Source organism: Telmatherina bonti (genome assembly GCF_933228915.1).
Source record: "Telmatherina bonti genome assembly, chromosome: 2".
NCBI lineage: Eukaryota > Metazoa > Chordata > Actinopteri > Atheriniformes > Telmatherinidae > Telmatherina > Telmatherina bonti.
Genome location: NC_136620.1, coordinates 16,702,429 through 16,719,486, shown reverse-complemented (window position 1 = coordinate 16,719,486; position 17,058 = coordinate 16,702,429). Strand labels below are relative to the sequence as shown.

The 17,058-nt window shown below is 45.6% G+C and overlaps 1 protein-coding gene across 1 annotated transcript in view; it reads left to right on the top strand.

The window, feature by feature from the left end:
• Nucleotides 1-17,058, top strand: part of LOC306768225 (voltage-dependent calcium channel subunit alpha-2/delta-4-like) — a gene marked incomplete at both ends in the record, with an annotated part of 83,448 nt that overhangs the window by 53,866 nt on the left and 12,524 nt on the right. Inside the window, one exon of the mRNA XM_079256491.1 lies at nucleotides 13,960-14,021. Within this exon, the coding sequence (XP_079112617.1) occupies nucleotides 13,960-14,021 (62 nt within the window). The remainder of the gene's footprint in view (nucleotides 1-13,959; nucleotides 14,022-17,058) is intronic.

The window sequence follows — 17,058 nt, the reverse complement described above, 5'->3', positions numbered from 1 at the left end:
ACTTCTGGGTAGGTACTGATCTCCTTCCTATAAGCCTGTTTTCAACCTCCTGAGCAGAACTTGTGCGTAAGAAGAGGAAGAGGAGATTTATGTGCCAATTAAGGAACATCTCCAACTTCTCTCAGGCTCAGCTCATGTTGTAATTCTTGGTTATCCTTAATACATTTCATTTCTTTTTTTTAAGATTAAAGAGAACACAGAAAGTAGAATAATCCTCTGAGTTTCCACCCAACAGGCATCAAGAGAAAACTTAATGCCAACTTTCCTCTTCTTAACACCCACTAACAGAGTCCAGGCAGGCTGACGTTACAATCCGTTTTTATTTTTCATGTTTGTTTTTAAGTAATTCTGCTTTACTTGGATACCTTCAGCAGTTTTTAGGTGTACAGATATGCAGTAGGAAGTGTGAGGGGAGAGATAAAGCTGCAGAAGAAAAGAAAACTGCCACCACTCCATCATCTGTCTCTAACTGTTGTAAAGAGCCAGAGATGCTCAGCCTCAAGGTCTGTCTTTTGTTCCAGACCTTTCTTTTATCAGGTTGCCACAAAGATGCCAGTCACTCAGCTGCTGACTGCATCAGGCAGGAAGAAGCCTACGGGCCACAGCCGACTGTACAAAGACAGAGAAATTGCATGGAGGGTGGGGGTGGCATTTAAACTGAGAGGGAAGTGGGACTCCTAAAGCTCACTTGACGTCATTTTATATAATCAAGAGACTAAAAACTTTCAAGTGCAAAGTTAGAGCTCCAGTTCTGAGGTGAGATGATGTCGTGAAGTAATCCGCACAATGTCAGCAGCTCTTGTATTTTTAATCTCCCCAAAGGAAACTATCATTTAAGCATTTTACAGAGTTTACTGCATGTTTTAAAACATGGAAAGAGGAAATTTGTTTGAGCTTGCATTATACTTTGTTTTATGTATGCATGGGAAAAATTTGCCAGCTGATTAACAGCTGGATGACACATTGGTTTCAGGACAGACTGAGCGTTGATGAGTTTGTGGAATATTTGTGGTGATTTTAACAGCAGATGAAGACTGAAACATGTCTGACAGAAGGAGGATGGATTTATGTATGCGAATCTGAATGTGGGATTGATTTGGGATTAACGTTGTGCTTCATGAAAACACAAAAACAAGTTCAGCTGCAAGCCCGGAACCAGGAGCGGCGGGGCGGGGGAAGGGACTGACATGTCAGCTTCTGTTCATCAGGAGCTGGGTTGCTCCTGGCGGCTTGTCGTTCATTTGTCCTCCCTTCTCCGCCCCACATGAAGTGTCTTTCTTTGGACTGGCGACATTTAAGGACTCCGCTCAGAGTCCTGAGGCGGCTGATTGTAGGTCGACAAATTCAGCAAATTCAAATTTTCTAGCACACAACCTCCACTGCTGCTTCATTGCACATTTATTTGTATCATTTTAACCATACTTTTGATGATTTGTGTTGGTAATTTATCCTCAGTCCCACAGACACACCAGTTTCGGCCTTTTCAGCAAATATATTAACACTTTAAGGGTGCATTAATACAGAAAATTGTGCATCCTGGACTCAGTTTGGAATAACTGCAGGAGCTTGTGGAAGTTAGGATACTGGTGAGGCTTCACGATGAAGGTGGGGCCACTTATGTGCTTTCCTTTTTTAGCTAAGTTGAATTCTACCCTCCTCTCTCTGCTCTTATTTCATGTTGATATGAAGTATTTTTCCTGTAAAGACCACAGAGGAAGCCTGACCTCTGACATTTCCACATGACATAAAGCATCTGCATATATGCAACTATGAATTTAAATCCATCTACAATTATTTTTTTTTTGTATTAAATCCTCCTTTTGCTACCCCACTTCTCTTTTTAATTAAGTCCAGGATTTGTTCAGTCATTATCCTACTTGAATCAGGAGACGTCAAATGAAGCAACTGAGACATGCAGCGTAATTACAGCGAGCATCTCAATGGGAAATCACGCCATCCTGCACCGTGCATCAGCCAGCCTGATTAGTTAATTGCTTTTGAAAGTGGAAGTGCAGGATATTTCCTCATTTTCATGGAATCTGGCAACATTTGTTTTCATTTTTAAACCCAAAAACATCTTTTAGAATCATTTTTCGAACCTCATGGGTTTCTTACATTTACAATGCTTTCAGGTCATTACAGGGCAAAACATTCATCTCTGGAAAGCTGGTATAAAAAGTTTCCAGATCTTTTTTCCGCCTCGGTCCCTATCAAAACCAGCAAATATGTAATTATTTCAATCATTTTAACCCTTTAAAATCCCAATTTCATTACTTAAAGTGTCTCTATTATGCACATTTCAGTCTAATTTATTTTAATATGCAAATCCAGAGAAGCAAGAAATAATCAAACATTTCTCACAAACCCCTTCATTCATTTTGTATTGATCCTCTCAGATCTGCCCTGTTTCTCTGCCAGAAACAGGCGAACAGAGAAAGCTCCACCCCATGTCCTGCCTGCGAGCTGCGTCTGATTGGTCAACTGCTAGGAGTATTTATACTGAGCAGTGGGCATGACTTTCTTCTCGTGAACGTACACAAATCTACAGAAAATGACCAATCGCTGAGTCCCTCCCCCCGGGATGTCACTAAAATTTCGAAGTAGAAAAAAAAAAAAAAAAAAAAACATTGTTTCTCCCACCATGGAAACCAAGGTGATGGCACCACTCATATGTCTGATGAATACCAACACCATAACACTGTAGAAAGCTCAGAAAACTAGAAATAGCATAATAGAGCCACTTTAATTCCATTTTTGAACAAAATATAAATGAGTTATTTTCCACAACACAAGTTTGTGGATGTTAAATATACTTAAAGTCAGTAAAAACATGTTTTGATCTATAACTAAAACCCAAATCCTTCTAATATGTATCATATGGAAATACATCTTTTTATAAATGTTTTTAGCAAAAAGACATCATGTGATCAAACTGGCATTTAAAAGGTTACAATCGAATGAATGGTTTCATATCTGGACATTTTTGATAGGACAGGCTGAATAAAAGATCTGGACTGAAGTTTATTGAGTATTAAAAAATAAAAAAAAGTGAGAAAAAATATTAATCTGAGTATGAATCTGTCCTTCTAATGACCCAGGAGGGTAGCAAATATGCTTCTGTGGTCTTGTTGACCTTTAAGAAGACATTCATAAGTTTTTTTGAGAAAAAAACAACTTTCTTATTAAAATGGTGTTGTTGTGTTTCAATATGGTGAAACACAACCAGAAAAAAGGCCAGAAACTGAAGGAAAGTCACCTTAAAGTAGAAAAATACCTAATGACCACAACGATTAAATGCATGTTTTCTTGATGTTTGCTGTCTGCGCTGGTTGATCATCTTTCCTGATGGGTTTTATCACTTCTCATAAATGAAAAAAAATGTGAATAAATCCTCAGTTAGAGAAAGTAAAGAAAAAATATCTTTGGGACTTCTCAGAGGCCATTATAGCAGCTAGTCAAATGCACCATCAGCCGGCTTAGACGCTGGCCACGCTGCAGGGACAGGTCACGGATTAAAACCTCCAATCCCTCAGCTGGGCCGGGGCCAGTTCAGGAGTCCAGATGGTGTCAGACCAACTGGCCCACTAAATGCTCTGCTTTTACAGCTGCAACACCGCCACCATCTGCTGTTTTGTTTAGGTTTTTGTTTGCAGGACCGGCAGTAAATGATGCAGATAGCCTCATAAACGCTGAAGCTGCAGGAGGAGAAAAACATGACAGCATGAAGCACTTTCTGCTTCCGTCATCAGGAGTCCTGCCTCAGCGGAATGGTTAAAATCCTGCATGGATCGCCTCATATGTGCTTGTTGTGACCAGTTTTGACTGCTTTAGTGTTGGAACACTGTTTACATCCCATATCAGTTTGTTTCTCACTTTTTAAGGTGATTTTATGTGTCAAAGAAAAAAGTTTTATCACTATTGTAAACCTTGTATAGCTGCCATTTAATATGGCAAATGTGTTGCTGAACTATGTGCTGTAAAGCCAATAACAACTTGCCAATCATGCAATAATTTATTAAGGAAATGGTTGGTTACTGGTCTTGGATGAAAAAACAGTTAACATGTAATAACTGCAGCTAAAGATGTAATAATACATAAATAAGGAAGTATCTCTTACAAACAACTTTTTTTTTCAGTTTTCGGTCAGTTTGCTTCTTTAGAGTTAAGTCTTCATACATTACTGGCAATGTATTACATTGTTGTCTTATTTACATTATTGTTTGGTAAAAGATTATTCCATTGTTGCTATGGTAAGGTCAGCTTCTCCATGCCTGCCCCTCTGATCATAACCATGGGTTAGAAAATGATGACGGAGGTGTCTTTCTGATGATGACCTCAGAGCAAAAATGGCTTCTTCCTCACATGATTTCCGTTTAAATTAAAAGATATTCAACTGTGAAACACAGCTTGTACAAATTTAATGTCATGTGTTTGTGTTAAATCCTGAAAACCAGAAGTCTGGAGTCTTGCACGGGATTTGTTCTTCAGAATCCGTTGAGAAGTTATGATTCGTTTGTTCACATAAACTCCACCTTTTTCTGTTTCTATTCATTATGAGTAATGACTGCGAGTGTAAAATGAAAATAGAGATCAGAGAAAACATCCTTGATGCTGCTTGTGTGTCTCTGTAGCAAATAACCTGACTGTGCAGAAAGTCAAGTTCTCTGTTTTTTAGCCTCTTACTGTGTGCTTGCTGGTTTAGAATATGCTGAACGAAGCAGCTTAAAAAAGCAGCTTTCCCTTTATGTGCAAAAGTGAAGGGCCATTATTTCGATTTAAAACTCCACTGTTGGGATTCTGTCTGCGAAGTCCTGCCATGTGATGCTCACAGCTTCATCCGCAGTGCATCGCTCCAGTTTCCTGGGCTCTAACTTGGCATCCTGCTAGCTGCTTAATGGCCTCTGACAGGCAGCCTCTCTCCTCCCTGTGGCTGCACTTTTCCTCCACACAGCCTGGGAACGAGGCAGCTGAGCATTCGGTCCAACAAGGCCGAAAGCACAAACACACTGCAGCAGAGATGAGCAGAGAAGCTAGAGAGTAAACAACAAGCATGCAAACACTGGCTGCAGGCCAGACAATGTCACACCCACCTGGTTTCTGACTCTATTAGTGCATAGACATTAAATTGTAAAGATGTAAACCTGCAGAGACGACATCCAGAACCTATTAGTTCAGTTTTTCTCACATGACAGTTTATTTAAAGAGCTTTTATTTGTACATTTTTTTGGAACAGAAATAGAATTGATTTCTAACACAAAGTTGAGGCAGCATGGTTACACTTTGCAGCTCAAACTTTCATCCATTGCAAAGTTTTCTTACTTCATTGTAGTTTTTTTTTAGTATTGATCCTGATTATTAGGGTCTGGTTTTGTTACAGGATTACCATTTTAGATCAGTAGAGTTTCACCAGGTGAGAAGGATTGTGATCATTTTCTTGCTTTCATGACACATGAACAACAGTGTTACAGTATTTACTGCACATAGAGGAGCTACTCACCATCTGCAGTGTTGTTTCAGCCTCCAAAGACAGGAAGACGACTGCGTTCCCCTTCATCAGCAAATCCTTTTCATGGAAAAGGATTTAATCTTAACAAGAAAGAACCCTGAAGGCACCACTGGAGTCTTAGTCTAAAGTGACAGAAGCTCAAAGCTCTGATGTGACTTTTAGTCCACATTCGTTGCTGCTCATCCTCGTCCTCCTCCTCTTCATCCACATCCCTTGCTCTGCCACCTTCCTCTGATGGTCTGAGCGCTCAGTCCAGCACACACCCAGCCCACTGACTGAGGAGAGGCAGAAAGAGAGAGAGAGAGAGAGAGAGAGAGAGAAAGAGCTAGAGAGGCCACATGATGCTGCTGATGGTGTGTGTGTGTGTGTGTGTGTGTGTGTGTGTGTGTGTGTGTGTGTGTGTGTGTGTGTGTGTGTGTGTGTGTGTGTGTAATGTGCATTAACGCAGTTTGACAGAAATAGTAACAGCAGAGTGTGTTTGCAGTCAGGGTGTGTGTGCGTGCCTCCCTATTTTTCTGCCATTGTGAACATTTCACTTGCATTTCAAATAAACTTTACACCAAAAGGGATGAAAAAGTAGTCTCCGAGGGGGGGGGGGTCTTTAAAAACAGAGACAGAAACAAAAACATGCAGTTTCTGTGGTTTTTGTATGAATTTCCACTGATTTGATTTAGCGAATGAAGTGAGAACTAGTTTTGGGGACTTGCAGCATGAGACGAGCAAAGCTGCTAGTTGAGGTTCTCTCAAAATGTATGTCCATAATAGTTGTTTTGTCAGTAAACTTAGAATGAATATTGAGTTGTGCACTCATATTCACTCACACGTAAGCTGATACAGCTGCTGTGTGACCCTGCAAGTTTAACCACAAACAGCTGCAGTTATATATTTGTTTCCATATATTTGCTTCTTCATCTTCATTTTCATGCCGCTTATCCGGGGTCGGGTCGCGGGGACAGCAGCCTAAGCAGGGAAGCCCAGACTTCCTTCTCCCCAGCCACATTTGCCAACTCTGCGGGGGGGATCCCGAGGCGTTCCCAGGCCAGCCGAGAGATATAATCCCTCCAGCGTGTCCTGGGTCTTCCCCGGGGTCTCCTCCCAAAGGGACGTGCCTGGAACACCTCACCAGGGAGGCGTCCAGGAGGCATCCTGACCAGATGCCCGAGCCACCTCAACTGGTTCTTCTCGATGCGGAGGAGCAGCGGCTCTACTCTGAGCCCCTCCGGAATGACTGAGCTCCTCACCCTATCGCTAAGGGAGAGCCCGGCCACCCTGCGGAGGAAACTCATTTCAGTCGCCTGTATACAAAATCTCGTTCTTTCGGTCACGACCCACAGCTCATGACCATAGGTGAGGGTAGGAACGTAGATCAACTGGTAAATCGAGAGCTTCACCTTCTGGCTCAGCTCCTTCTTCACCAGGACAGACCGGCACAGAGTCCGCATTACTGCAGACGCCGCACCAATCCGTCTGTCGATCTCGCGCTCCATCCTTCCCTCACTCGTGAACAAGACCCCGAGATATTTAAACTCCTCCACTTGAGGCAGGACCTGACCCCCAACCCGGAGAGGGCAATCCACCCTATTCCGGCTGAGGACCATGGTCTCAGATTTGGAGGTGCTGATTCTCATCCCAGCTGCTTCACACTCAACCGCGAATCGCTCAAGCGAGAGCTGGAGATCACAACCAGATGAAGCCAACAAGACCACGTCATCTGCAAAAAGCAGGGACCCAATCCTGAGGCCACCAAGTCGGATCCCCTCAACACCTCGACTGTGCCTAGAAATTCTGTCCATATAAGTTATGAACAGAATCAGTAATAAAGGGCAGCCTTGGCGGAGTCCAACCCTCACCGGAAACAAATCCGACTTACTACCGGCAATGCGGACCAAGCTCTGACACCTGTCGTACAGGGACCGGACAGCTCGTACAAGGGGGTCCGGTACCCCATACTCCCGCAGTACCCCCCACAGGAGCCCCCAGGTGTACATATGGACACTCTTATGTTGGAACATGGTATTATGGACAATCCATGACGAGCACAGAAGTCCAATAACAAAACACCATTTGGGTTCAGAGGGGGGGGACCATGCCTCCCAATCACTCCCCTCCAGGTCTCACTGTCATTGCCCACGTGAGCATTGAAGTCCCCCAGCAGAACTATGGAGTCCCCAGAAGGAGCACCCTCCAGCGCTCCCTCCAAGGACTCCAGAAAAGGTGGGTACTCTGAACTGCTGTTCGGTGCATAAGCAGAGTCAACAGTCAGGACCCGTCCCCCCACCCGGACGCGGAGGGAAACTACCCTTTCATCCACTGGGGTAAACCCCAACGTGCAGGCACCAAGCTGGGGGCTGATGAGAATGCCCACACCAGCTCGGCGCCTCTCACCATGAGCAACTCCAGAGTGGAAGAAAGTCCAGCCCCTCTCGAGGGTACTGGTTCCAGAGCCCAAGCCATGCATCGAGGTGAGTCCAACTATATCTAGTCGGAACCGCTCAACCTCGCGCACAAGCTCAGGCTCAGGCAAAGGTGATGTTCCACGTCCCTAGAGCCAGCTTCTGCAGTCGGGGATCGAACCGCCAGGGTTCCCGCCCCTTGCTGCCGCCCAGCTCACATTGTACCCGACCCCTACCGCTCCTCCCGCAGATGGTGAGCCCTCGGGAGGCCATATATTTGCTATTGGTGTAATTGTTGGTGGTATTTTTCTCCATCTGTCTTCATGCAGGTGCTCATCATGATTTTTGTTTTGTTATGGAGGATTTAGGATGTTTCCCGTTTATTGTCTTTACAGGTGTCGTAGCTGGTGGTCTGTTCTTCCTGTTGTACAGTTGATGCTGATTATTTTTATGTCCCTTTTGGCTTCACAATCTCCGGTCTTTCATTCCTCCTGTCTGTTGCACAATAAACTTATAAGAACAAGGTTAATATCACAAAAGCTTGAGCATTTAATAGATCAAAAGAATCAGAATTTCTCTTCCAAATGAAGCAGATTGTAGATCCAGATAACTGAACACATAGAAATACTGAGAACTTTCTATGTTTTAGCTGACTTTGTTTTTCCTGACAGCAGGTATACAATACCAATTCTGTCATCATCAGCTCACCACTCACTCCCAAAGGAGCGTGTCAGGAGGGCAGACGCTCAAACACCTGTGCGTTATGAACGTTGAGTCGTGAATCATGATTAAACGTGTCTGCTGTATTTGTTCCATTGTGAACTCGACCTTGCGGACTGCAGCAGAAACAGTTCAGCTGCAGTGCTGAAGGGTGACGAGAAGGACGCAGCTGACTGAAAGGAGTTAAAAAAAAAAGATGAAATAAAATTAAACAGCAGAGCATAGCAGCATCGCTCTGAGTATGCAGGGAGGCTGTTTTAGAAGGATGCGGGAAAAAGATGCCTCAAGAGGTTTAATGGGGCAAAAGGTCAGGCAGGATACTACATGAACACAAATGCAGCTTTATATTTTCTACTTCCTGCAAACCTGCTTCTGAGCAGTGAGTTCCAGCAGTTTCAGCATGTTTCATCATCTGTACATGAAAGCACTGATGTACCGAAGATTTGACTCAGACTGAAAACAAAGTGCAGGTGCACTCGACTGAGCCAATGGAGAACATACGGTGAGAATGTAAAGTTTATAAGTACAATGGCGGCACCATGTGATTGGCTGATAAGATGACCTGCTGCTCAATTGAGCTGATGAAGAAGAAATTTTATGTTACTTTCAGTGTATCATGGTTGTTTGAGTATTTTAAAAATGCTGATCTACTGGGATTTTCACACACAACCATGTCTAGGGTTGAGAGAAACTGGTCTGGAAAAAGAGAAAATGACCAGTGAGCAGCGGTTTTCTGGTCCAAAATGTCTTGATGATGTCAGAGGTCAGAGAAGAATGTGCAGACTAATTAGAGGTGATAGAAAGGCAATGGGAAGTCATGTTGATGGAAAAATCTTGTAATTATGATATTGTGAGACTCTGTATGAAACACATGGTTAGAAATCTAGCTGTAGAAGTTCTTGTCTCCTGCTTCAAAGTGTCTCTTGAATGAGAACAACTGGAGAGGACATTATAACCTGCAGGAAATTGTAAACCTCACTCTGGGGGTCCTACACCAAGAACTGAGATAACAATGTTCTCAGATGGGGGAAGTCATTCTAAGCTGATTGTTGGTTCACCTTGGTTAGCTCATGGTGTGACATCATCAGCTGAAGAGGGATGGTTAATTGCATCACAAATACATACAGCTTTGTCTCACCTCTGAATTATAGGCTAATTGCTTAATTATTTGATTTTGATTGAGAATATTTCATATTTGCTTACATATTATTCATGTCAGTGTCTCTGTTGGATTTTGCACTGTCCAATAAAATTTACTTTTTTTTTTATTTAATCGAAACATTGTTTAAATATTTTCCATTTAACTGTTAAAACAATTTAGATCTCATTTGTCAGTAAAAGCAAATGAACTATCACTATAATTGCATTTAAGTTCAATATACAAACTAAAGAAACAAAAAAAGAGGATTGTTGGATTTAAATTATTTAAAATGGCCAAAATAATTACTTTATTTGGTATTATTACATTATTAAGTGTTATTTCATTATTGGTTGCTGCTCACATCATTAATGAACAACAGCAATCCTTCTACAAATCCCTGAGGAATCCCATTAACAGAGGTGATATTATTTGTGAACAACCCATCATCAACCCCTATGATGACGACAAACGTGGGCATAAATGTTCCCTTGCCCGGACGCGGGTTACCGGGACCTCCCTCTGGAGCCAGGCCTGAAGGTGGGGTATGAGAGCGAGCGTCTGGTGGCCGGGCCTTCGCCCATGGGGCCCGGTCGGGCTCAGCCCGAAAGGGTTACATGGGCCCCACCTCCCGTGGGCTCACCATCTGCGGGAGGAGCCATAGGGGTCGGGTGCAGTGTGAGCTGGGCTTCAGCAAGGGGCGGGGACCCTGGCAGTCCGATCCCCGGCTGCAGAAGCTGGCTCTAGGGACGTGGAATGTCACCTCTCTGGTGGGGAAGGAGCCTGAGCTTGTGCGCGAGGTTGAGCGGTTCCGGCTAGATATAGTTGGACTCACCTCAACGCATGGCTTGGGCTCTGGAACCAGTACCCTCGAGAGGGGCTGGACTTTCTTCCACTCTGGAGTTGCTCATGGTGAGAGGCGCCGAGCAGGTGTGGGCATTCTCATCAGCCCCCAGCTTGGTGCCTGCACGTTGGGGTTTACCCCAGTGGATGAAAGGGTAGTTTCCCTCCGCCTCCGGGTGGGGGGACGGGTCCTGACTGTTGTCTTTGCTTATGTGCCGAACAACCAGTTCAGAGTACCCACCCTTTCTGGAGTCCTAGGAGGGGGTGCTGGAGGGTGCTCCTTCTGGGGACTCCATTGTTCTGCTGGGGGACTTCAATGCTCACGTGGGCAATGACAGTGAGACCTGGAGAGGAGTGATTGGGAGGCATGGTCCCCCCCCTCTGAACCCAAATGGTGTTTTGTTATTGGACTTCTGTGCTCATCATGGATTGTCCATAACGAACATGTTCCAACATAAGAGTGTCCATATGTACACCTGGCATCAGGATTCCCTGGGCCGCAGTTCGATGATTGATTTTGTAGTTGTATTGTCGGACGTGCGGCCACATGCCTTGGACACTCGGGTGAAGAGGGGGGCGGAGCTGTCAACTGATCACCACCTGGTGGTGAATTGGCTCAGATGGCGGGGGAGGAAGCCGGTCAGATCTGGCAGACCAAACATGTTGTGAGGGTCTGCTGGGAACGTCTGGCTGAGTCCCCTGTCAGAACGAGCTTCAACTCCCACCTTCAACAGAGCTTCAACCATGTCCCGAGTGAGGCGGGGGACATTGAGTCCGAATGGGCTGTGTTCCGTGCCTCTATTGCTGAGGCGGCCAGCTGGAGCTGTGGCCTTAAGGTCGTTGGTGCCTGTCGTGGTGGCAATCCCAGGACTCATTGGTGGACACCAGCAGTGAGGGATGTTGTCAAGCTGAAGAAGAAGTCCTATCGGGCCTTCTTGGCCTGTGGGACTCTGGAGGCAGCTGATGGGTACCGACAGGCTAAGCGGCATGCGGCTTCGGCTGTCGCCAAGGCAAAAACTCGGGCATGGGAGGAGTTCGGCGAGGCCATGGAGAAAGACTTCCGGACGGCTTCGAGGTGATTCTGGTCCACCATCCGGCGGCTCAGGAGGGGGAAGCAGTGCTCCATCGGCAGTGTGTACAGTGGAGGTGGGGAGCTGCTGACCTCAACTCGGGATGTTGTGGGTCGGTGGAAGGAATACTTCGAAGACCTCCTCAAACCGACCAACACGTCTTTCGATGAGGAAGCAGAGCTGGGGGACTCAGGGGTGGACTCTCCTATCTCTGGGACTGAAATCGCTGAGGTGGTCAAAAAGCTCCTTGGCGGCAAGGCCTCAGGGGTGGACGAGATCCGCCCAGAGCTCCTTAAGGCTCTGGATGCTGTGGGGCTGTCCTGGCTGACACGCCTATGCACCATCGCGTGGACATCGGGGGCAGTGCCGCTGGATTGGCCGACCGGGGTGGTGGTCCCCTTTTTAAGAAGGGGGACCGGAGGGTGTGTTCCAATTACAGGGGAATCACACTCCTCAGCCTCCCTGGTAAGGTCTATTCAGGGGTCCTGGAGAGGAGGGTCCGCCGGATAGTCGAATCTCGGATTGAGGAGGAGCAGTGCGGTTTTCGTCCTGGCCACGGAACAGTGGACCAGCTCTATACCCTCTTTGGGGTCCTGGAGGGGGCATGGGAGTTTGCCCAAGCAGTCTACATGTGCTTTGTGGACCTGGAGAAGGCGTTCGACCGTGTCCCCCGGGGTTCCTGTGGGGGGTACTGCGGGAGTATGGGGTACCGGACCCCCTTGTGCGAGCTGTCCGGTCCCTGTACGACAGGTGTCAGAGCTTGGTTCGCATTGCCGGTAGTAAGTCGGATTCGTTTCCGGTGAGGGTTGGACTCCGCCATGGCTGCCCTTTATCACTGATTCTGTTCATAACTTATATGGACAGAATTTCTAGGCGCAGTCAAGGTGTTGAGGGGATCTGGCTCGGTGGCCTCAGGATTGGGTCCCTGCTTTTTGCAGATGACGTGGTCCTGTTGGCTTCATCTGGTCATGATCTCCAGCTCTCACTTGAGCGATTCGCTGCCGAGTTTGAAGCGGCCGGGATGGGAATCAGCACCTCCAAATCTGAGACCATGGTCCTCAGCCGGAATAGGGTGGATTGCCCTCTCCGGGTTGGGAGTGAGGTCCTGCCTCAAGTGGAGGAGTTTAAATATCTCGGGGTCTTGTTCACGAGTGAAGGAAGGATGGAGCGCGAGATCGACAGACGGATTGGTGCGGCGTCTGCAGTAATGCGGACTCTGCGCCGGTCTGTCGTGGTGAAGAAGGAGCTGAGCCAGAAGGTGAAGCTCTCGATTTACCAGTCGATCTACGTTCCTACCCTCACCCATGGTCATGAGCTGTGGGTCGTGACTGAAAGAACAAGATCTCGTATACAGGCGGCTGAAATGAGTTTCCTCCGCAGGGTGGCCGGGCTCTCCCTTAGAGATAGGGTGAGGAGCTCGGTCATCTGGGAGGGGCTCAGAGTACACCCACTGCTCCTCCGCATCGAGAGGAACCAGTTGAGGTGGCTCGGGCATCTGGTTAGGATGCCTCCTGGACGCCTCCTGGACGCCTCCCTGGTGAGGTGTTCCAGGCACGTCCCTTTGGGAGGAGACCCCGGGGAAGACCCAGGACACGCTGGAGGTATTATATCTCTCGGCTGGCCTGGGAACGCCTCGGGATCCCCCCCGCAGAGTTGGCAAATGTGGCTGGGGAGAGGGAAGTTTGGGCTTCCCTGCTTAGGCTGCTGCCCCCGAAACCCGACCCAGGATAAGCGGCACAAAGACGAGACGAGACGTGAAGTGAACAAGTATATTGCATATGAGTTAAAGTGCATAGATGTAGATCTAGCTGTAAATTGAATACAATTCATTCATATTTCAAGCTTGGTGGTAAATTTACACTTATAAAAAAAAAAAAACCTATGTCATTGTTTTAAAGGTAGTAAATAGTCAACCCATAACATAAGACATTCCGGTTACTTGACATTGACAAATTGCCTAAGGCCTATTTTAAGGCCTGGCTTTTCATTCAACTCTCTCCTAAGTGCTGTTTGTGTAAATAGGTCTGGTATTCATAGTGATGAAGCTGCTACATCACTGAGACCATGTCTTTATGCAGACCGCAGGGAGCTCACACCATCAGACTCATCAGTGTTTACATCCATTCATTAGCGTCAGGACACGACAGAGGCGAAGCCAGGGTTGAATTGATTTCCTGTCCTCCTTCCTTCCTCCACAAACACAGCAAACTGCTCAGCACCGCCTCTGCAGAATCCATCCCATCCTGCGTCTGTCTTAGTGCTGAATGTGTGTGTGTTTTCTATTTTTAGCTATTGGGGTGCAGATGTCCTTGGATTTGCTGGAAAAGAGGTTCTGGGCCATCGCCAAACAGGTGACCGGAGGACTCACTTTCATACACATCATCAGCTGAAGTTGTTTTGTGGGCATTTCACTGACTTTTACTTTGAAAGCTGACGCTAAGCTAAACTGACTGACTACGGCGTTATCTCAGTGTAATAACAAATATCTCATAAAACCACCCTGCAGAGTTTAGCAGATCACTTCAAAGATTCTAATTCTTCAAAACAAGAGAATACAAAACAGCACATAACTTAGTGTCATTTTAATTTTTCATTAGTTTACAGTGGACATAGAAAGTTTTCACACATGTTTAAGCTCTGGTGACCTTTGACATAAGCGGTTTCAGTGGGAAAAAGTATGTTTGAAAAACATGAAAAATAAAGAATGTACAATAAGCTGCTTGCATAGATTTGGATACCCAAAATCTAATACTTGGAGATATTTCCAACTGAAAGTAACTTCAAATTTGTCAGATTGAGAGGATATTTATGGTTTTCACACCTCTTCAAGTCACAACACCATGTTAGACTCTGGTTCTGGTTCTGGCCAATCCCAGAACTTTCTGTTCTTTTGTCGATCTGGATTTTAGGTTTGGGATCATCTTCATGTTAAAACGTGAAATTCAGCTTCAGCTTTTAGAACTGACGCCTGAAGGCTTTGAAACAGAAGTGAATCTGCTGGTAGAAGTTGATAAGAGACCAAAATGGCCACTTATCATCTTTACACCGGTGAAGCATAACTTCTACTACAGCAGCAAATGGGAAATGCCCAGAAAATCCTCAGAGGAAAGTTGTACTTGATCTGGAGTGAATCAGAGTCTGTTTAACCGACTGAAGACTGAAAACTGGGATTAACTGCACAAAGGTTTGGTTTAACCCTAAGGAACACTAAGGTTAGGGGATTTTCACCCATGCTTCATTGATTTTCACTAGCAGAACATGCTATGTTAGTGTTCCAGGGTTAATGGTGTCCGCACTCATTTTTATGTTTCATTTTCTTCCTCTAACAGATCTTTTTTTAGGTGGTTTTTAAGAGTTTTAATGTCACTGGAAATTATTTATTCTGATTTAAATATATATCAAAGACACCTGGAATTAAAACTGGGGTCTGAAAACATTTTATGTCCACTGTATCTGAGCTGTAATAGATGTCCATGTTCATGTCTTTAGAATTTCTTGGCGCAGTTGCATCGAAATCACTCTAAGTGCAAATGAACTGTAGAGGTTCAGCATTTAAGAACCAAACTTGAAAATCTCCTCTCATGAATGTGATCTGAAACAATGTTTACCTCTGAGCGAAAATAAAGTCAGAGGGAGTAGAACGCTGGAAACTTTTCTGTTTGCTGTTAAGTTAGCGTTATGTTCATAAATTAATACATGCCGCTATTCAAACATTTTTCTGCAAACAGACAAACCTTCACCAAGTGTATCATCAAGTTTCCACAGAAAAAGAAGAGCTTTACTATGTGTGACTGCTGAAGGACAATCCTCCAGATTTGCTTTTACTGCTGCATGCTGTCATAGTTAAGTTTATTTTCTGCCACTTATCTGGAGTTGGGTTGCCTGCCTAATTAGGAAAACCTGGACCTCCTTCTCCCCAGCCACATTTGCCTGCTCATCAGGGGGGATCTCAAGAAGTTCTCATACCAGCCAAGAGATGTAATGACTCCAGTGTGTCCTGGATTTGTCCTGGGGTCTCCTCCTGGAGGGACATGCCTGGAACACCTCACCGGGGAGGCGTCCAGGAGGCATCTTAACCAAACCTCAACTGGCTCCTCTCAATGTGGAGGAGCAGTAATTTTATTCTGACCATCTCCTAGATGTCCAAGTCTTGCACCCTATCTCTAAGGGAGAGCCTGTGGAGGAAACTAATTTCATTGTGATTATAATTAATTATATTGGCAATATTGTTCTCTTGATCACTAGACACAGCTTGTGACCATTGGTGAGGATAGGAACATAAATTGACCGGTTAATCGAGAGGCCACTTAACCAGACCCTTCAAAATCTCTGTTAACCTTGAAATTTGGTCCATAAAAGTTATGAACAAAATCGCGACAAAGGGCAGTTTTGCCCTTAGACTTAGCAGAGTCTAACCCTCAATGAAAAGGTATCTGACTTACTGCTGGCAATGCAGACCAAGCTCTGGCACCAGTCATACAGGTACCAGACAGCTTACACAAAGAATTCTGGTACTCCATACTCACTGAGGGACTCCTGTGGGGTTGAATGCCTTCTCCAAGACCACAAAAACACATGTAGACTGGTTGGACAAACTCCCATGCACCCTCTGGGACCCTGAGGCAGATGAAGAGCTGGTCGTTTATCCGCGACGAGAAACAATCCCATTCCTCCTCAATCCAAGCTTCGACTACCCTCCAGAACTTCCCTCTCTGAACTTCTGCCATGCCTGAGTTTTTCCTGCATTCCGCTTAGCCTGCTGATACTCATCAGCTGCCTCCAGACTCCCACAAGCAAAAAGGCCCCATAGGATTACTTCTTCAGGTTGACAGCATCCCTCACTGTTCGTGTCCACCAATGGGGTTCTGTGATCACTATACCTATACGACATGCCCCAACGACCTCACAGCCAGAGCTTCAGTTGGCCACCTTATCAATGGAGGCAAGGAATATATTGCACCTGCAGTCAATGTTCTCTGCTTCTTCTTCTTTGAATCCTCTGCCAGAGGTGGGAGTTAAAGCTTTCTCTGACAGGGCACACTGCCACACATTCCCAGCAGACTCTCAATTGAGAGCTCCACCCCTCTCTTCACCCAAGTGTCGAAAATATGACCCCAAGTTCCTTGGTCTGACTACAAAGTCCATCATCCAACTGCATCCTAGAGTGTCCTGGTGGGAAGTACACATATGGACACTCTTATGCTTGAACACGGTTTTTGTTATGGACGATCCATGAAAAGCACAGAAGTGTAATAACAAAACAGCGCTGGATTTAGAATTGGGGAGCCATTCCTCTCAATCACACACCTCAAGGTAATACTTTGAATGGCCACATGAGTGCTCTCATCCCATAGGGCAAACCCCAAACCCCAAGTATGCTCAAACTTG